The sequence below is a fragment of the Littorina saxatilis genome, linkage group LG10 (genome assembly GCF_037325665.1).
Source record: "Littorina saxatilis isolate snail1 linkage group LG10, US_GU_Lsax_2.0, whole genome shotgun sequence".
NCBI classification, from domain to species: Eukaryota; Metazoa; Mollusca; class Gastropoda; order Littorinimorpha; family Littorinidae; genus Littorina; species Littorina saxatilis.
In genome coordinates this window covers 3,114,572-3,136,998 of record NC_090254.1, presented here as the reverse complement: position 1 = coordinate 3,136,998, position 22,427 = coordinate 3,114,572, and the positions used below count along the sequence as shown (strand labels likewise).

Below are 22,427 nucleotides of genomic sequence, written 5' to 3'. Positions count from 1 at the left end.
CGTTCTATAGAAATGGCCTAGTAATTTATGATATTTCCATAATTTCATAACTGCATTTTGAATGTCATGGGATTTAAAATATACGACAGTTCTACATTTCAGTTTTTAATATTCCTAACATGAGGTAAACGATTGGCTGCAGCGAGGTCACAAGTTTCCTTTGGCTGAAAGACATGAATGGATCAGAAAGATCCCTTCTCAGCCAACCACACCACAGTAATCACACCGAAACACACCACAGTAATCACACCCAAACACACCACAGTAATCACACCCAAACACACCACAGTAATCACACCCAAACACACCACAGTAATCACACCGAAACACAACACAGTAGTCACACCGAAACACCCCCCAGTAATCACACCGAAACACACCACAGTAATCACACCGAAACACACCACAGTAATCACACCCAAACACACCACAGTAATCACACCCAAACACACCACAGTAATCACACCCAAACACACCACAGTAATCACACCGAAACACCCCCCAGTAATCACACCGAAACACACCACAGTAATCACACCGAAACACACCAAAGTAATCACACCGAAACACACCACAGTAATCACACCGAAACACACCACAGTAATCACACCGAAACACACCACAGTAATCACACCGAAACACACCACAGTAATCACACCCAAACACACCACAGTAATCACACCCAAACACACCACAGTAATCACACCGAAACACCCCCCAGTAATCACACCGAAACACACCACAGTGATCACACCGAAACGCACCACAGTAATCACACCGAAACACACCACAGTAATCACACCGAAACACCCCACAGTAATCACACCGAAACACACCACAGTGATCACACCGAAACACACCACAGTAATCACACCGAAACACACCACAGTGATCACACCGAAACACACCACAGTAATCACACCGAAACACACCACAGTAATCACACCGAAACACACCACAGTAATCACACCGAAACACACCGCAGTAATCACACCGAAACACACCACAGTAATCACACCGAAACACACCACAGTAATCACACCGAAACACACCACAGTAATCACACCGAAACACACCAAAGTAATCACACCCAAACACACCGCAGTAATCACACCGAAACACACCACAGTAATCACACCGAAACACACCGCAGTAATCACACCGAAACACACCGCAGTAATCACACCGAAACACACCACAGTAATCACACCGAAACACACCACAGTAATCACACCGAAACACACCACAGTAATCACACCGAAACACACCGCAGTAATCACACCGAAACACACCACAGTAATCACACCGAAACACACCACAGTAATCACACCGAAACACACCACAGTATTCACACCGAAACACACCACAGTAATCACACCGAAACACACCACAGTAATCACACCGAAACACACCAAAGTAATCACACCGAAACACACCACAGTAATCACACCGAAACACACCACAGTAATCACACCGAAACACACCAAAGTAATCACACCGAAACACACCACAGTAATCACACCGAAACACACCACAGTAATCACACCGAAACACACCACAGTAATCACACCGAAACACACCACAGTAATCACACCGAAACACACCACAGTAATCACACCGAAACACACCACAGTAATCACACCGAAACACCCCCCAGTAATCACACCGAAACACACCGCAGTAATCACACCGAAACACACCACAGTAATCACACCGAAACACCCCCCAGTAATCACACCGAAACACACCACAGTAATCACACCGAAACACACCACAGTAATTACACCGAAACACACCACAGTAATCACACCGAAACACACCACAGTAATCACACCGAAACACACCACAGTAATCACACCGAAACACACCACAGTAATCACACCGAAACACACCACAGTAATCACACCGAAACACACCACAGTAATCACACCGAAACACACCACAGTAATCACACCGAAACACACCACAGTAATCACACCGAAACACACCACAGTGATCACACCGAAACACACCACAGTAATCACACCGAAACACACCACAGTAATCACACCGAAACACACCACAATAATCACACCGAAACACACCACAGTAATCACACCGAAACACACCACAGTAATCACACCGAAACACACCACAGTAATCACACCGAAACACACCGCAGTAATCACACCGAAACACACCACAGTAATCACACCGAAACACACCACAGTAATCACACCGAAACACACCACAGTAATCACACCGAAACACACCACAGTAATCACACCGAAACACACCACAGTAATCACACCGAAACACACCACAGTAATCACACCGAAACACACCACAGTAATCACACCGAAACACACCACAGTAATCACACCGAAACACACCACAGTAATCACACCGAAACACACCACAGTAATCACACCGAAACACACCACAGTAATCACACCGAAACACACCACAGTAATCACACCGAAACACACCACAGTAATCACACCGAAACACACCACAGTAATCACACCGAAACACACCACAGTAATCACACCGAAACACACCACAGTAATCACACCGAAACACACCACAGTAATCACACCGAAACACACCACAGTAATCACACCGAAACACACCACAGTAATCACACCGAAACACACCACAGTAATCACACCGAAACACACCACAGTAATCACACCGAAACACACCACAGTAATCACACCGAAACACACCACAGTAATCACACCGAAACACACCACAGTAATCACACCGAAACACACCACAGTAATCACACCGAAACACACCACAGTAATCACACCGAAACACACCACAGTAATCACACCGAAACACACCACAGTAATCACACCGAAACACACCACAGTAATCACACCGAAACACACCACAGTAATCACACCGAAACACACCACAGTAATCACACCGAAACACACCACAGTAATCACACCGAAACACACCACAGTAATCACACCGAAACACACCACAGTAATCACACCGAAACACACCACAGTAATCACACCGAAACACACCACAGTAATCACACCGAAACACACCACAGTAATCACACCGAAACACACCACAGTAATCACACCGAAACACACCACAGTAATCACACCGAAACACACCACAGTAATCACACCGAAACACACCGCAGTAATCACACCGAAACACACCACAGTAATCACACCGAAACACCCCCCAGTAATCACACCGAAACACACCACAGTAATCACACCGAAACACACCACAGTAATTACACCGAAACACACCACAGTAATCACACCGAAACACACCACAGTAATCACACCGAAACACACCACAGTAATCACACCGAAACACACCACAGTAATCACACCGAAACACACCACAGTAATCACACCGAAACACACCACAGTAATCACACCGAAACACACCACAGTAATCACACCGAAACACACCACAGTGTAATCACACCGAAACACACCACAGTAATCACACCGAAACACACCACAGTAATCACACCGAAACACACCACAAGTAATCACACCGAAACACACCACAGTAATCACACCGAAACACACCACAGTAATCACACCGAAACACACCACAGTAATCACACCGAAACACACCGCAGTAATCACACCGAAACACACCCCCAGTAATCACACCGAAACACACCACAGTAATCACACCGAAACACACCACAGTAATCACACCGAAACACACCACAGTAATCACACCGAAACACACCAAAGTAATCACACCGAAACACACCAAAGTAATCACACCGAAACACACCACAGTAATCACACCGAAACACACCAATGTAATCACACCGAAACACACCACAGTAATCACACCGAAACACACCACAGTAATCACACCGAAACACACCGCAGTAATCACACCGAAACACACCACAGTAATCACACCCAAACACACCACAGTAATCACACCCAAACACACCACAGTAATCACACCCAAACACACCACAGTAATCACACCCAAACACACCACAGTAATCACACCCAAACACACCACAGTAATCAAGACGGAGAGGAAAACCATGCAAACAAACAAACAAACAGAATATAAAATCAATACTCTGACAAGGGAAACAACCACTGTATATTGCTCTTAGAATTGCAGCAAGCTGATTGCCTCCCCTTGAGATTATTTTCTCAGTTTTGATGTAATTTGTGTACCCTGTGTTATAATTTGTTTTATCAAATTGTTTAACTAAATATGTTCCGGGGTTAAGACGTGTCCTACCAGGCCCCTGTTGGCGGTGCAGATCTCTCTCACGGTGTGGTGGTCACCTCGCTGGACCGCGTTCAACAGACGGCCAGGGTGAAGGCAAGAGGTCAAGGTCAAGACGCGTGATGGACGTCCCGAGCTGTCACTCCTCACCGTGTCTCGCAGATCTTTGAACAACGCTTTGCTTTCTCCTGGAAAGATTGTTAGGTTACGCTTTGTAGAACGCACGGCATTGATATGATTTGCACACCAACAACAAAAGTAACTCGTAAGGTCATGTCATGTAGTCATGTGAGGTTGCCCTAACCCTAATCTTAAAGGAAACGATTCTTGCGCAGGTCAAGAAGACGTGGTGTGCTCTGAACGTCAACAGTTCTTGCATGGCATTTATCATACATATCCAACTGAACATGCCTGGTCATGTGATCGACGCGACTGAACCTGATTTTCCAAAATTAAAATTAGGAGAAAAATAATGTATTTGTGTATGCGTATTGTTTCTGATTTAATTACGTTCTATTACATGTTATTTTGTTTGGCAGACTGGCAGACCTTTAAAGCTATTCTCATCTGGCATAGAAAAGCATGCACACCACGTAGAGAGTCTAACAATGGGGGTACTGTTACAGAGCTTGAACACCACGCAGAGAGTCTAACAATGGGGGTACTGTTACAGAGCTTGAACACCACGCAGAGAGTCTAACAATGGGGGTACTGTTACAGAGCTTGAACACCACGTAGAGAGTCTAACAATGGGGGTACTGTTACAGAGCTTGCACACCACGTAGAGAGTCTAACAATAGGGGTACTGTTACAGAGCTTGAACACCACGTAGAGAGTCTAACAATGGGGGTACTGTTACAGAGCTTGCACACCACGTAGAGAGTCTAACAATGGGGGTACTGTTACAGAGCTTGAACAACACGCAGAGAGTCTAACAATGGGGGTACTGTTACAGAGCTTGAACACCACGTAGAGAGTCTAACAATGGGGGTACTGTTACAGAGCTTGAACACCACGTAGAGAGTCTAACAATGGGGGTACTGTTACAGAGCTTGAACACCACGCGGAGAGTCTAACAATGGGGGTACTGTTACAGAGCTTGAACACCACGTAGAGAGTCTAACAATGGGGGTACTGTTACAGAGCTTGACCACATCGTAGAGAGTCTAACAATGTTTGGCAGACTGGCAGACTTTTAAAGCTATTCTCATCTGGCATAGAAAAGCATTAACACCACGCAGAGTCTAACAATGGGGGTACTGTTACAGAGCTTGAACACCACGTAGAGAGTCTAACAATGGGGGTACTGTTACAGAGCTTGAACACCACGTAGAGAGTCTAACAATGGGGGTACTGTTACAGAGCTTGGACACCACGCGGAGAGTCTAACAATGGGGGTACTGTTACAGAGCTTGAACATCACGTAGAGAGTCTAACAATGGGGGTACTGTTACAGAGCTTGACCACATCGTAGAGAGTCTAACAATGGGGGTACTGTTACAGAGCTCGAACACCACGTAGAGAGTCTAACAATGGGGGTACTGTTACAGAGCTTGAACACCACGTAGAGAGTCTAACAATGGGGGTACTGTTACAGAGCTTGAACACCACGTAGAGAGTCTAACAATGGGGGTATTGTTACAGAGCTTGCACACCACGTAGAGAGTCTAACAATAGGGGTATTGTTACAGAGCTTGCACACCACGTAGAGAGTCTAACAATGGGGGTACTGTTACAGAGCTTGAACACCACGTAGAGAGTCTAACAATGGGGATACTGTTACAGAGCTTGAACACCACGCAGAGAGTCTAACAATGGGGGTACTGTTACAGAGCTTCAACACCACGTAGAGAGTCTAACAATGGGGGTACTGTTACAGAGCTTGCACACCACGTAGAGAGTCTAACAATAGGGGTACTGTTACAGAGCTTGAACACCACGTAGAGAGTCTAACAATGGGGGTACTGTTACAGAGCTTGAACACCACGTAGAGAGTCTAACAATGGGGATACTGTTACAGAGCTTGAACACCACGTAGAGAGTCTAACAAATGGGGGTACTGTTACAGAGCTTCAACACCACGTAGAGAGTCTAACAATGGGGGTACTGTTACAGAGCTTGCACACCACGTAGAGAGTCTAACAATGGGGGTACTGTTACAGAGCTTGCACACCACGTAGAGAGTCTAACAATAGGGGTACTGTTACAGAGCTTGAACACCACGTAGAGAGTCTAACAATGGAAGTACTGTCACAGAGCTTGAACGCCACGTAGAGAGTCTAACAATGGGGGTATTGTTACAGAGCTTGAACACCACGTAGAGAGTCTAACAATGGAAGTACTGTCACAGAGCTTGAACGCCACGTAGAGAGTCTAACAATGGGAGTACTGTTACAGAGCTTGAACACCACGTAGAGAGTCTAACAATGGGAGTACTGTTACAGAGCTTGAACACCACGTAGAGAGTCTAACAATGGGAGTACTGTTACAGAGCTTCAACACCACGTAGAGAGTCTAACAATGGGGGTATTGTTACAGAGCTTGAACACCACGTAGAGAGTCTAACATTGGGAGTACTGTTACAGAGCTTGAACGCCACGTAGAGAGTCTAACAATGGGGGTACTGTTACAGAGCTTGCACACCACGTAGAGAGTCTAACAATGGGGGTACTGTTACAGAGCTTGAACACCACGTAGAGAGTCTAACAATGGGGGTACTGTTACAGAGCTTCAACACCACGTAGAGAGTCTAACAATGAGGTACTGTTACAGAGCTTCAACACCACGTAGAGAGTCTAACAATGGGGGTACTGTTACAGAGCTTGCACACCACGTAGAGAGTCTAACAATGGGGGTATTGTTACAGAGCTTGAACACCACGTAGAGAGTCTAACATTGGGAGTACTGTTACAGAGCTTGAACGCCACGTAGAGAGTCTAACAATGGGGGTACTGTTACAGAGGTTGAACACCACGTAGAGAGTCTAACAATGGGGGTACTGTTACAGAGCTTGAACACCACGTAGAGAGTCTAACAATGGGGGTACTGTTACAGAGCTTCAACACCACGCAGAGAGTCTAACAATGAGGTACTGTTACAGAGCTTCAACACCACGTAGAGAGTCTAACAATGGGGGTACTGTTACAGAGCTTGCACACCATGTAGAGAGTCTAACAATGGGGGTACTGTTACAGAGCTTGAACACCACGTAGAGAGTCTAACAATGGGGGTACTGTTACAGAGCTTGAACACCACGTAGAGAGTCTAACAATGGGGGTACTGTTACAGAGCTTGAACACCACGTAGAGAGTCTAACAATGGGGGTACTGTTACAGAGCTTGAACACCACGTAGAGAGTCTAACAATGGGGGTACTGTTACAGAGCTTGAACACCACGTAGAGAGTCTAACAATGGGGGTACTGTTACAGAGCTTGAACACCACGTAGAGAGTCTAACAATGGGGGTACTGTTACAGAGCTTGAACACCACGTAGAGAGTCTAACAATGGGGGTACTGTTACAGAGCTTGAACACCACGCAGAGAGTCTAACAATGGGGGTACTGTTACAGAGCTTGCACACCACGTAGAGAGTCTAACAATGAGGTACTGTTACAGAGCTTCAACACCACGTAGAGAGTCTAACAATGGGGGTACTGTTACAGAGCTTGCACACCACGTAGAGAGTCTAATAATGGGGGTATTGTTACAGAGCTTGAACACCACGTAGAGAGTCTAACAATGGGGGTACTGTTACAGAGGTTGAACACCACGTAGAGAGTCTAACAATGGGGGTACTGTTACAGAGCTTGAACACCACGTAGAGAGTCTAACAATGGGGGTACTGTTACAGAGCTTGAACACCACGTAGAGAGTCTAACAATGGGGGTACTGTTACAGAGCTTGAACAACACGCAGAGAGTCTAACAATGGGGGTACTGTTACAGAGCTTGCACACCACGCAGAGAGTCTAACAATGGGGGTACTGTTACAGAGCTTGAACACCACGCAGAGAGTCTAACAATGGGGGTACTGTTACAGAGCTTGAACACCACGCAGAGAGTCTAACAATGGGGGTACTGTTACAGAGCTTGAACACCACGCACAGAGTCTAACAATGGGGGTACTGTTACAGAGCTTGCACACCACGTAGAGAGTCTAACAATGGGGGTACTGTTACAGAGCTTGAACACCACGCAGAGAGTCTAACAATGGGGGTACTGTTACAGAGCTTGAACACCACGCACAGAGTCTAACAATGGGGGTACTGTTACAGAGCTTGCACACCACGTAGAGAGTCTAACAATGAGGTACTGTTACAGAGCTTGAACGCCACGTAGAGAGTCTAACAATGGGGGTACTGTTACAGAGCTTGCACACCACGTAGAGAGTCTAACAATGGGGGTATTGTTACAGAGCTTGAACACCACGCACAGAGTCTAACAACGGGGGTCCTGTTACAGAGCTTGAACACCACGTAGAGAGTCTAACAATGGGGGTACTGTTACAGAGCTTGAACACCGCGTAGAGAGTCTAACAATGGGGGTACTGTTACAGAGCTTGAACACCACGTAGAGAGTCTAACAATGGGGGTACTGTTACAGAGCTTGAACACCACGTAGAGAGTCTAACAATGGGGGTACTGTTACAGAGCTTGAACACCACGCAGAGAGTCTAACAATGGGGGTACTGTTACAGAGCTTGAACACCACGCAGAGAGTCTAACAATGGGGGTACTTGTACAGAGGTTGAAGGTGGTCCTTGATTGAGCCCCAAGTCGATTTCGCAAAGTCTTTTTACCGAAATCTCAGTGCTATAGCTTCGTGCGGCCAGCTTCGTGAAGTATATATACTTCGTGTAGTCGACTTGGCCCAGTTTAAGGACAGGCTTAAAAACAGAAAGTCTGAGAAAATGAGGTTTTAAAACGGAGGAAGCCTTAAATTGAAGGTTCTTAAGAGAAGGGTTCCACTGTACCATGCTTAACAGGTGACTCACGGTCCGTCCAAGAGGCATGCATGAGTTGTCTTACCGACATTGTCGTTAATATTTATCCTGACACCACTCCTGTTTGTTCCTGGTTCCTTCATCCGGGCAACATCCAGCTTCAGGGAGTCGACAGGTGTGTCGGAAGTGACGTGTGTACAGCAGGCAGGTGCGAACAGAAAGTGATGACGTCCAAAGCTGACCAGTAGATCTCCCTCACTGTCCACGGTCAGCACCTGACCCACCTTGCCCGCTGTCTATACAGAGAGAGTGACCAATACGTATAATACTACATCGCTTAGATGGCTTGCATATGATGGTTGGTTGCTTATTATTTTCAATCGTCTCTTCAGCTGGTAGTGCTGTTTGAGACCGATGCAACTTTGTTTCTTTTCTCAGTTCACACGGCAAGCTCCATCCCTACACACTATTTACACTCAGTTCACACGGCAAGCTACATCCCTACACACTATTTACACTCAGTTCACACGGCAAGCTACATCCCTACACACTATTTACACTCAGTTCACACGGCAAGCTCCATCCCAACACACTATTTACACTCAGTTCACACGGCAAGCTACATCCCTAAACACTATTTACACTCAGTTCACACGGCAAGCTACATCCCTACACACTATTTACACTCAGTTCACACGGCAAGCTACATCCCTACACACTATTTACACTCAGTTCACACGGCAAGCTACATCCCTAAACACTATTTACACTCAGTTCACACGGCAAGCTCCATCCCAACACACTATTTACACTCAGTTCACACGGCAAGCTCCATCCCAACACACTATTTACACTCAGTTCACACGGCAAGCTCCATCCCTAAACACTATTTACACTCAGGTCACACGGCAAGCTCCATCCCTAAACACTATTTACACTCAGTTCACACGGCAAGCTACATCCCTACACACTATTTACACTCAGTTCACACGGCAAGCTACATCCCTAAACACTATTTACACTCAGTTCACACGGCAAGCTACATCCCTAAACACTATTTACACTCAGTTCACACGGCAAGCTACATCCCTACACTCTATTTACACTCAGTTCACACGGCACGCTCCATCCCTACACACTATTTACACTCAGTTCACACGGCAAGCTACATCCCTACACACTATTTACACTCAGTTCACACGGCAAGCTACATCCCAACACACTATTTACACTCAGTTCACACGGCAAGCTACATCCCTAAACACTATTTACACTCAGTTCACACGGCAAGCTACATCCCTACACACTATTTACACTCAGTTCACACGGCAAGCTACATCCCTACACACTATTTACACTCAGTTCACACGGCAAGCTACATCCCTACACACTATTTACACTCAGTTCACACGGCACGCTACATCCCTAAACACTATTTACACTCAGTTCACACGGCACTATTTACACTCAGTTCACACGGCACGCTACATCCCTAAACACTATTTACACTCAGTTCACACGGCAAGCTACATCCCTACACACTATTTACACTCAGTTCACACGGCAAGCTACATCCCTACACACTATTTACACTCAGTTCACACGGCACGCTCCATCCCTACACACTATTTACACTCAGTTCACACGGCAAGCTACACCCCAACACACTATTTACACTCAGTTCACACGGCAAGCTACATCCCTAAACACTATTTACACTCAGTTCACACGGCAAGCTACACCCCTAAACAATATTTACACTCAGTTCACACGGCAAGCTACATCCCTACACACTATTTACACTCAGTTCACACGGCAAGCTACATCCCTACACACTATTTACACTAAGTTCACACGGCAAGCTACATCCCTACTCACTATTTACACTCAGGTCACACGGCACGCTCCATCCCTACACACTATTTACACTCAGTTCACACGGCACGCTCCATCCCTACACACTATTTACACTCAGGTCACACGGCACGCTCCATCCCTACACACTATTTACACTCAGGTCACACGGCACGCTCCATCCCTACACACTATTTACACTCAGGTCACACGGCACGCTCCATCCCTACACACTATTTACACTCAGGTCACACGGCACGCTCCATCCCTACACACTATTTACACTCAGGTCACACGGCACGCTCCATCCCTACACACTATTTACACTCAGTTCACACGGCACGCTCCATCCCTAAACACTATTTACACTCAGTTCACACGGCACGCTCCATCCCTACACACTATTTACACTCAGTTCACACGGCAAGCTACATCCCTAAACACTATTTACACTCAGTTCACACGGCACGCTCCATCCCTACCTACTATTTACACTCAGTTCACACGGCACGCTCCATCCCTACACACTATTTACACTCAGGTCACACGGCAAGCTACATCCCTACACACTATTTACACTCAGTTCACACGGCAAGCTACATCCCTACACACTATTTACACTCAGTTCACACGGCAAGCTACATCCCTACACACTATTTACACTCAGTTCACACGGCACGCTACATCCCTAAACACTATTTACACTCAGTTCACACGGCACGCTACATCCCTACACACTATTTACACTCAGTTCACACGGCAAGCTACATCCCTACACACTATTTACACTCAGTTCACACGGCAAGCTACATCCCTAAACACTATTTACACTCAGTTCACACGGCAAGCTACATCCCTACCTACTATTTACACTCAGTTCACACGGCACGCTCCATCCCTACACACTATTTACACTCAGGTCACACGGCAAGCTACATCCCTACCTACTATTTACACTCAGTTCACACGGCACGCTCCATCCCTACACACTATTTACACTCAGTTCACACGGCACGCTCCATCCCTACACACTATTTACACTCAGTTCACACGGCACGCTCCATCCCTACACACTATTTACACTCAGTTCACACGGCACGCTCCATCCCTACACACTATTTACACTCAGGTCACACGGCACGCTCCATCCCTACACACTATTTACACTCAGGTCACACGGCACGCTCCATCCCTACACACTATTTACACTCAGGTCACACGGCACGCTCCATCCCTACACACTATTTACACTCAGTTCACACGGCACGCTCCATCCCTACACACTATCTACACTCAGTTCACACGGCAAGCTACATCCCTAAACACTATTTACACTCAGTTCACACGGCAAGCTACATCCCTACACACTATTTACACTCAGTTCACACGGCACGCTCCATCCCTACACACTATTTACACTCAGGTCTATCATCTCCTTCGAGAAGTAAAACAACAAATGTTGTCCGGGAGGACATCCCGGAATAAAACCTTCAGAGTTTCTGAACTGTGGGCCTGCATGGGAAATCAAACATCACAACAGGTGACATCTACAAAAAAGAATGAAAATTATGTACAATACTTTATGCTGATGATGCCCCGCATGGTAAATCAAATGTCCTTAGTAATTAAAAGGTTCATTCCAGAGCTGGACCCCAAGTGTAAAGGCGAACGACAAGAAGCAGAAGAAGATTAAAAGGTTCAAGGTTTATTACTCAATCAAATGTGGCTCTCTTGGGGTAGGGGGATAAAGGGGTATAAATAACATTTGTCGATCTACCAAAATATGTAGCCATACATGAATTCATATGTTAGGCATACAAACTACATAAAATGGTCAGACAACAGTTAAATTAACAAACTTTTAGCAACATGTAGACAGGCTTGACGTACAGACAGACAAACACACAGACACACACAGACACACACACCCTAAGCGCACAGAAGAAACTGTATGTAAATTACTTTATTCCATTTGTGGCTTGCGTGTTACGTAAAATATCTCCAAACAACATTAAAATTAATAACAACATAAATATAAAACAAGTCTTAGAATTTCTCACTTTGTCCATGCCGTCCTTCCATCCCACGCGACAGTTGAGAACTTTGACGTCATCCACGTTGTCCCTCAGTCGTACTCTGTCTCCCGGATGACACTCTCGCACCTGAGCACAAAACACAGAGAAATTTGATTTCAGAAGGAAAAAAAACCTTCAAACAATGTCCTCTAAATAAAAATAAAAACCTCAAACAATGTCCTCTAAATAAAAATAAAAACTTCAAACAATGTCCTCTAAATAAAAATAAAAACTTCAAACAATGTCCTCTAAATAAAAAATAAAAACTTCAAACAATGTCCTCTAAATAAAAAATAAAAACTTCAAACAATGTCCTCTAAATAAAAATAAAAACTTCAAACAATGTCCTCTAAATAAAAATAAAAACTTCAAACAATGTCCTCTAAATAAAAATAAAAACCTCAAACAATGTCCTCTAAATAAAAATAAAAACTTCAAACAATGTCCTCTAAATAAAAATAAAAACTTCAAACAATGTCCTCTAAATAAAAATAAAAACTTCAAACAATGTCCTCTAAATAAAAATAAAAACTTCAAACAATGTCCTCTAAATAAAAATAAAAACTTCAAACAATGTCCTCTAAATAAAAATAAAAACTTCAAACAATGTCCTCTAAATAAAAATTAAAAACTTCAAACAATGTCCTCTAAATAAAAATAAAAACTTCAAACAATGTCCTCTAAATAAAAATAAAAACCTCAAACAATGTCCTCTAAATAAAAATAAAAACTTCAAACAATGTCCTCTAAATAAAAATAAAAACCTCAAACAATGTCCTCTAAATAAAAATAAAAACTTCAAACAATGTCCTCTAAATAAAAATAAAAACCTCAAACAATGTCCTCTAAATAAAAATAAAAACTTCAAACAATGTCCTCTAAATAAAAATAAAAATCTCAAACAATGTCCTCTAAATAAAAATAAAAACTTCAAACAATGTCCTCTAAATAAAAATAAAAACTTCAAACAATGTCCTCTAAATAAAAATAAAAACTTCAAACAATGTTCTCTAAATAAACAGAAAAACTTCAAACAATGTCCTCTAAATAAAAATAAAAACTTCAAACAATGTCCTCTAAATAAAAATAAAAACTTCAAACAATGTCCTCTAAATAAAAATAAAAACTTCAAACAATGTCCTCTAAATAAAAATAAAAACTTCAAACAATGTTCTCTAAATAAAAATAAAAACCTCAGAAATAGGAAGAAGAACAGAAAATTCCTCGCAAACATACGAAATGTAGCACAGCAGGGAGGTATGCTTACGTACAACTTACATCCGTTACACAGTTTACAGGTTAGACAACATCTATTTAGAATGTTTCTTCTGGCTTTAAACATAGTTAAAAGCATACGGTAGCGTAGTCACAGCAACCTACTTATCAGAGTAACAGTTTTGAAGTTCCCGTACATGAAATACACGCCTAATTTTAGAATTATTTATTTTTTTATTTATAAAGGAGATTTCTATAGCGCATAACCCAAAGCACTATGCGCTATTATCAGGAATTGTATTGTATTACCAGACTTTCACTGTTTCAAGAGCTAGTGCGCATACATAAAATACAGGTTGGATTTATGAATGATCAGGAATGATAATGTATTGTATGACACTAACCGTTACAAGGGCTTTCGCATTAATGATGACGTCATCCATGAGGAACTTGACTGTGACACTTCCATTGTCTGTGCATCCTGTCACGTGGCCTGTCTTACCCAATACCTGTTGTACGGAGAAACAGCACAATTGTTTTAGCATCCTCTGCCTGGTAAAACGTATCTTGATCATCACAATTTGGAATGAAAGAGGAAGAATTGATTTGCTGTTACAGTTTCCAACCGAACAGAAAGTCCGGCCTAAAATCCTCCGTTCAGCAGGGTGTTCTATTCGATTTGACTGCACAGTCGGTACGCCCTCAAACATGTTGTATCATGCGAAATGTTCATATTGACTTCACAACTGCTGCATTCGAAGACAAGGAGATTTAGATTTGACTCGGATACATAGAAAATATGAACATTCCTCTTTCAAACACAACACAAGTGTCGAGGGAGTAGGGCCTACTGCTTGTGTTTTTAACTCTTAACTAAAGAGACGTTTTCCCCGTTAGGCCGCCCATCTATTAGCGCTTTGCTTTTCTTACTTGCATCATGTTCGCTCTTTCCCTGTGGCCAGTGGTGAAGTGCACGAAGCGAAAGTGGGTGCCACCCAAGTGGGTTGGAGGCAGCCGCGGGGTCTGATAGGTTGAAAGCACCGCAAATGTCAGTGTCGACCAGTCGTACCCAGCGCTTTGTTCCCACCCAATTGGGAGCCACCCACTTTCGCTTCGTGGCCCTCAGCCCGGCACTCACCCTGTTCAAGTCCTCCGTGTCTGCCCTGCATTGCTGCTGCAGCTGTAGAAGCTTCTCCACCCCGACACGAACCGCAACTCGTGCTCCGGGCGTCAAGGCGTCTCCGTCTGCTGAGGTGATTTCCTCCCTTGCTTTGTTGCCTTCGCTTATAGAAACTTCTTCTATCTCTTCAGCTCTAGCTGCAGGGCCACCATCACTGCCTCTGGAGGATGCTCTGCATTCAGTGAGCATCTTGCAACCCTGAGGGTTGACCGTACTGGTGTCTGAATCACTGTCTGTCGGAGCCTTACTCTCACTGCCTCTGGAGGATGCTCTGCATTCAGTGATCATCTTGGAACCCTGAGGGTTGACCGTACTGGTGTCTGACTCGCTGGCTGTTGGAGCCTTGCTCTCACTGCCTCTGGAGGATGCGCTGCATTCAGTGAGCATTTTGGAACCCTGAAGGTTGACCGTACTGGTGTCTGACTCGCTGACTGTCGGAGCCTTGCTCTCACTGCCTCTGGAGGATGCGCTGCATTCAGTGAGCATCTTGGAACCTTGAAGGTCGCCCGTACTGGTGTCTGACTCGCTGACTGCCCGATCCTTGCTTTCTGTGGGATTGTGGCTTGAAATCGATAGCGGTGCAATTTCTGAGAGCAGTGGAGTGTGATCGTAGCCACTGTTTCCTTCAGGTGTTTCTGACAGCTCTGGATTTACTGATGAATTGGGTATCGTTTTACACAGTTTTGTGATTTGATCTGTGTCTGAAATAAGCAAAAAATGCAATTCTAATATTTCAATATACGCAACAATTGAGCTGTCTGAACTTACCAAATTACCCGCCTGAGTAAGCTGATAGTTTACATGGAAGCATAATTCAAACTTATCTCCCTCTAAGCAATTTGAACCAGAAGAACTAGAAAGACCGTGTGAAGTAAAACCTGCCCTTGTGAACACCTCTCGGTAACGACCACTTGCCTATTACGACCACCCCCGAAAGATGTAATTTACCTTTCCGTAGATACCACCGGTTATAACGACAACTTTCGGTCGGCCCTATGAGTGGTTGTTATTATGGATAGGTTAACGACTGTAGAACTGAGATCTCTCTCCCACAACCCCCCTCCCTTCTCTCACCAAAACTTACCCAAAATATATGTTAATAAAATGTCACAAAATCCGACCTGAACACAGTATCAACTAGTATATATTTAGACAAGACAAGTCCCAGCAGCAGTAATATCCCCCCTCCCCCATTCACCCCCCTGGCCCTCCCCCTCCAACACCAACAGTCAGCGACTCACCCAGCACAGGCAGATGATCCCTGTAGTACCAAGGTCCCTCCTCCTCCTCCACACACGTCACATCCACGTTGCCATGGAAACCCACGCGGTAAAAGTTGACTTCACCACTGGGCCATTCCACTTTCTGTAAACTCCTACAAGAATGCGGCGATGCGTTCTCGTAACCTTTGACCTGGCCCTCTGACCCTTGACCTCCATCCTGGTCACCCCACTGCCAATCCCTGCCCCTGGAGACCTTTGACCCCGGAAACAGTCCCAGGGAGCGATGCTTGACGCTCGTCTTTCTCTTGGGGACGGGATGTCTGTGGCACATCAGGAATGTGTTCATATGAATGGTTGAAGAAGCATTTTAATCAAGACTTGAGCAACTTATAACCGATGATTTTAATTTGGGACACCTAATCCAAAAGGACACCGGGCCTTTCTTTTGATATGAATCTCGTGAGGTCACTGCACTGATTGTCAACACGACTGAGGTCACTGCACTGATTCGCAACACCACTGAGGTCACTGCACTGATTCGCAACACCACTGAGGTCACTCAGTGCACTGATTCGCAACACGACTGAGGTCACTGCACTGATTCGCAACACGACTGAGGTCACTGCACTGATTCGCAACACCACTGAGGTCACTGAACTGATTCGCAACACGACTGAGGTCACTGCACTGATTCGCAACACCACTGAGGTCGCTGCACTGATTCGCAACACCACTGAGGTCACTGCACTGATTCGCAACACCACTGAGGTCACTCAGTGCACTGATTCGCAACACCGCTGAGGTCACTGCACTGATTCGCAACACGACTGAGGTCACTGCACTGATTCGCAACACCACTGAGGTCACTGCACTGATTCGCAACACCACTGAGGTCACTGCACTGATTCGCAACACCACTGAGGTCACTGCACTGATTCGCAACACCACTGAGGTAACTGCACTGATTGGCAACACGACTGGCAACTTCTACTTCTAACACCGACTTAACTCCCAAAGCAAAGCGCTCACACAAAATACAAAAGCACGATACAAAGTTGAATATATTGACAAATTCAGTCGGTATTCCTCGAAGCTGGCGGCCTGATCAAAACTCTAGACAAAACAGTTCTGGCGCCCTGTCTAGTTAGGTAACATGGTGTTTCATCTATCTGGCGTCCTGTCTAGTTAGGTAACATGGTGTTTCATCTATCCTGTCACCCCCAACACGACCGTTGTAACTGACGATACCAGGTTTACCCATTCGGCCTTGTTGATATTGTATAAACTCCACACTGCACCTCCCCCCTCCCCCCCATCCCTTCCAAAGTACTGATGATCGACTATAGGTACTTTACCCTCACGGGGTCAAGTTCGTTCAACAACAAAAATGGTATGTTAACTTAGAAATGTGCTTCATTGCTAAATGCTTCCCTTCTCATTCAAGGTACGTAACCACTCATTGCTAAATGCTTCCCTTCTCATTCAAGGTACGTAACCACTCATTGCTAAATGCTTCCCTTCTCATTCAAGGGACGTAACCAACCACTCATTGCTGAATGCTTCCCTTCTCATTCAAGGTACGTAACCACTCATTGCTAAATGCTTCCCTTCTCATTCAAGGTACGTAACCACTCATTGCTAAATGCTTCCCTTCTCATTCAAGGTACGTAACCACTCATTGCTAAATGCTTCCCTTCTCATTCAAGGTACGTAACCACTCATTGCTGAATGCTTCCCTTCCCATTCAAGGGACGTAACCACTCATTGCTAAATGCTTCCCTTCTCATTCAAGGGACGTAACCACTCATTGCTGAATGCTTCCCTTCCCATTCAAGGGACGTAACCACTCATTGCTGAATGCTTCCCTTCTCATTCAAGGGACGTAACCACTCATTGCTAAATGCTTCCCTTCCCATTCAAGGGACGTAACCACTCATTGCTAAATGCTTCCCTGCTCAGTCAAGGTACGTAACCACTCATTGCTAAATGCTTCCCTTCTCATTCAAGGTACGTAACCACTCATTGCTAAATGCTTCCCTTCTCATTCAAGGTACGTAACCACTCATTGCTAAATGCTTCCCTTCTCATTCAAGGGACGTAACCACTCATTGCTAAATGCTTCCCTGCTCAGTCAAGGTACGTAACCACTCATTGCTAAATGCTTCCCTTCCCATTCAAGGGACGTAACCACTCATTGCTAAATGCTTCCCTGCTCAGTCAAGGTACGTAACCACTCATTGCTAAATGCTTCCCTTCTCATTCAAGGTACGTAACCACTCATTGCTAAATGCTTCCCTTCTCATTCAAGGGACGTAACCACTCATTGCACGTTTTCGAAGAAATCGAATTTTGGGGTGAAATCTATTGAATTCCACCACCAATTCCCTTCACTCGCAAGAAACTAATATGCTTTTCCTCCTCAAATAAGTGTACCTTTCCAATTCAACACTTTCTACCTCACCTATGTTGACCAAGGTTTTCTTAGCCGAGACCAGCTGTGCTGCAGCAGGTCACTCAGAATTGTAGCAACTGTGTATCAACACGATGGAATGCAGGCGTTAGATCGACGTTACAGGAAGCGACTGAAGTGACTGTGTGTACGGATATATCCGTACCAGGTTAGATAGAGTCATATGAGTGGGTACGGATATATCCGTACCTGGGAGACAATTAACTTGAGTTAACCAAGAATCAACATCACTCTCGGGTATAGGCCTATATTGAATGGGAAAACTGGTGTCAGGGGAAACCTGATGCCGTTACACCAGCAAATCTTGAGTAATAAGCCACAGTTCTTGCCAACATCAGATGGTAAATAACAAAACGACTTAATACGACGTTGCCATGTGACAGGCACATACATGTACCCACCCGTCTGTTCCTGGTGCGTCGATACGCAGAAACTGATGACGCAGAGCGTGTTTGTCGTCACTGTAGCACAGAGGGCAGAGGTCACATCCGGTACAGTCTCGACAACGCCACAACATCCCCCAGATGTCGCTCTCTCCGCAGCTATTACAGCGAGTGTCTGGATGGCGCACACCTGATATTCAATTCAAGGGAAACGCCGCTTAGAAATGTATAGTAGATAAACATAGCAAAGTTCGTCGGTCGGTAAATGCACTGCACAAGGCGTTTACACGATTTTAGCACATTATTTGTCATCAGGATTTCATGGCTAGTTTTGCATATCCGCCGAAAACGCATGCGTACACCTTTAGACACATGCAAATCTCGGCCGCAAATGAAAAAAAAGTAAGCAGCAGAGATTTCCTAGTTGCAGTTTCGTTGCTATTTTCAACACTATAATACAGGCAAAATTCGGGCGCCCATTGACAAATTCGGCGTCAAAAATGCTATTTTGTCCGACCGCGTCTTCGTCCTCACAGAGCTACGTCATAGCGATCGGGAAAACCACGTGGAAGCCTGAAACTATGCTATTGCGAGTTAACGCCATGAAAACCACGTAGAAGCCTAAAACTATGCTATTGCGAGTTTACGCCATGAAAACCACGTAGAAGCCTAAAACTATGCTATTGCGAGTTTACGCCATGAAAACCACGTAGAAGCCTAAAACTATGCTATTGCGAGTTTACGCCATGAAAACCACGTATAGAAGACGCCTGAAACTATGCTATTGCGAGTTTACGCCATGAAAACCATTGCTAGGGAAAATTGACTGATCTTAACATTTATTTTAACATATAAAAAAAATATTTAAAAAAAGGATCACAATAATAATAATAATAATAATAATTTAAAGGTCTTTGGATTGAGCACGTTCAGATAAATGTACATTACAAAAAGACAAAGATAGAGACTGCCAACGTTCCAAAATTCAGAATCAAAAAACAAGAAAGGTAAGTTGTTGGAACGTTGGTATTGACAAAATTACGTTACAGTCAAAAATATATCGAATACCGCCGTTCGACGAACTATGCTATGTTTCGGTTTTTTTGTCTGTCCCAGAGGAGGCATATCCGACGGCCAAGGTTTATGAAGATGAAGATGAAGCAGAAGGCAATATGCTCCCCGATGTGTGTGTGTGTGTGTGTGTGTGTGTGTGTGTGTGTGTGTGTGTGTGTGTGTGTGTGTGTGTATGTGTGTAAGTGTGTGTGTAAGTGTGTGTGTGAGTGTGTGTGTGTAAGCGCGTGCGTGCGTGCGTGCGTGCGGGCGTGTGTGTGTGTGTGTGTGTTTCTGCTTGGTTGAGAAAACTCTCGTGCGACTTTGTGTGTCAGGTCTTGTTCAGCCTGTACTTTGTTTTCAAGTAAGAAGTAATCTGACTAAGGAAAATCAGCACGGGATTGCATTCAATTGTGTATGCACAGGACATAAAGTAAAGCACGTGGGAAAACAATGAGGGCATTTACATGAATAAGGTTTTCCCGTCTGACACATTACATGCAGACACTTGCAATACCTCATCACAAACTTAACTATCCTGATTGTTTACATATTGTATGTTGTTGTATTTCGCTTTATTCTACTATCAATAAAAACTAATGTATCCCTTGAACTGTGACATTATATTTCCCTTCTTTGAGCGGTGTGACGTCAGAGTCCGACTTAAAATCTTATTTTGAAGGCTGGCCAAAACATGTTCTTTTAAATTATAACTTAAATTGATCGATACATAATTGTTGCTTAAAGTGTTGACCAAAATATGATCTTTGACACATATCTCGACATACAGTGTTCATCTTATGTATAACGTGTCAAATTCACTAACATTAGTAGCGGGTATGTTTTTATGCCGCCTTTGAGTTGCATCCGTCTTAATTATCATTTCAGGTCTTGGGGAAAAATGCATACCATTTTACCATAACCTTCCAGTACATTTATAATTATCAGGTCATCCTGAAAAGTATTTTTTTAATCTTTCACTGCAAACATCTTTTCTATAAACAAACACATTAAAATAAAAATGAAAAAGCGTAGCTATTGTTGTTACTGTGCATGTGTTCAATAAACATCGTGCAATTGTTACTAGTCCTCACCGATCTGGGCCGTGTCGAAGATCCTGAGTGCACAATTCCCATCATGCCCTGCGCTGCACGTGCTTTCCTGTCCCATGTCCCACAGCACGCGCATCGTATGGTCGCCTAGCAACTCGGTGACAGTGCCCACGTGACCTTCTCCTCCGTCTGTGTCCCCGCCCCTCCAGTCTGGTCCCCGTAACACACGTAGTCCTGACACCGACATTGTGCGCTGTCCTGTGGTGGATACCGATTAATAAAACGGTCGCTAGAAATGTGATGGACGAATTGTGGAAACAGTATGGGTTGTGTAAGAGTTAATACTCTTGCTTTTAGTGAGGCAAGCTTTTCACACGTGCTCCTTGTCCACGTGTTTCAGACACACCTCTCACTAATGACTGGCCTATAATGTCACGTGTGAAAGTTTGCTTCACTTAAAGCGAGAATGTTCACTCTTTCATAACCCCGGGATACAAACCCGACAGAGTTATTTCCGAACATCGTCTATTCGACGAAATAATTGTACTCCGAATACTCCACTCAACTGGAATAAGAAACAGGATTAGATACAGGCACACAAAGCTGTATAGCATTAAGTGTTCTGCAGTCCTATTTTCACACACAAAATTGGTAAATGTGTACAAACAGACCTCTGGACTTCTGCACTGCTCATCATAAAACAAGACTAGGCAGATGCGCTTGAGTGAGAACTTTGAGATGAGGCCGTTTATT

At 44.4% G+C, this 22,427-nt stretch overlaps 1 protein-coding gene across 3 annotated transcripts in view; it reads right to left on the bottom strand.

Moving 5' to 3' along the window:
- Nucleotides 1-21,928, bottom strand: part of LOC138977966 (E3 ubiquitin-protein ligase MIB2-like) — a 40,321-nt gene extending 18,393 nt beyond the window's left edge. For all 3 annotated transcript variants that reach the window (XR_011459542.1, XR_011459543.1, XM_070350569.1), the window contains exons 1-8: nucleotides 21,717-21,928; nucleotides 19,591-19,762; nucleotides 16,738-17,039; nucleotides 15,455-16,197; nucleotides 14,721-14,825; nucleotides 13,087-13,188; nucleotides 9,258-9,468; nucleotides 4,243-4,418 (exon numbers count right to left, since the gene is read on the bottom strand). Coding sequence is in view for 1 of the 3 variants with exons in the window: in XM_070350569.1 (XP_070206670.1) it covers nucleotides 4,243-4,418; nucleotides 9,258-9,468; nucleotides 13,087-13,188; nucleotides 14,721-14,825; nucleotides 15,455-16,197; nucleotides 16,738-17,039; nucleotides 19,591-19,762; nucleotides 21,717-21,921 (2,016 nt within the window). In the remaining 2 variants the exon portion in view is untranslated. The remainder of the gene's footprint in view (nucleotides 1-4,242; nucleotides 4,419-9,257; nucleotides 9,469-13,086; nucleotides 13,189-14,720; nucleotides 14,826-15,454; nucleotides 16,198-16,737; nucleotides 17,040-19,590; nucleotides 19,763-21,716) is intronic.
- Nucleotides 21,929-22,427: the final 499 nt, after the last annotated feature.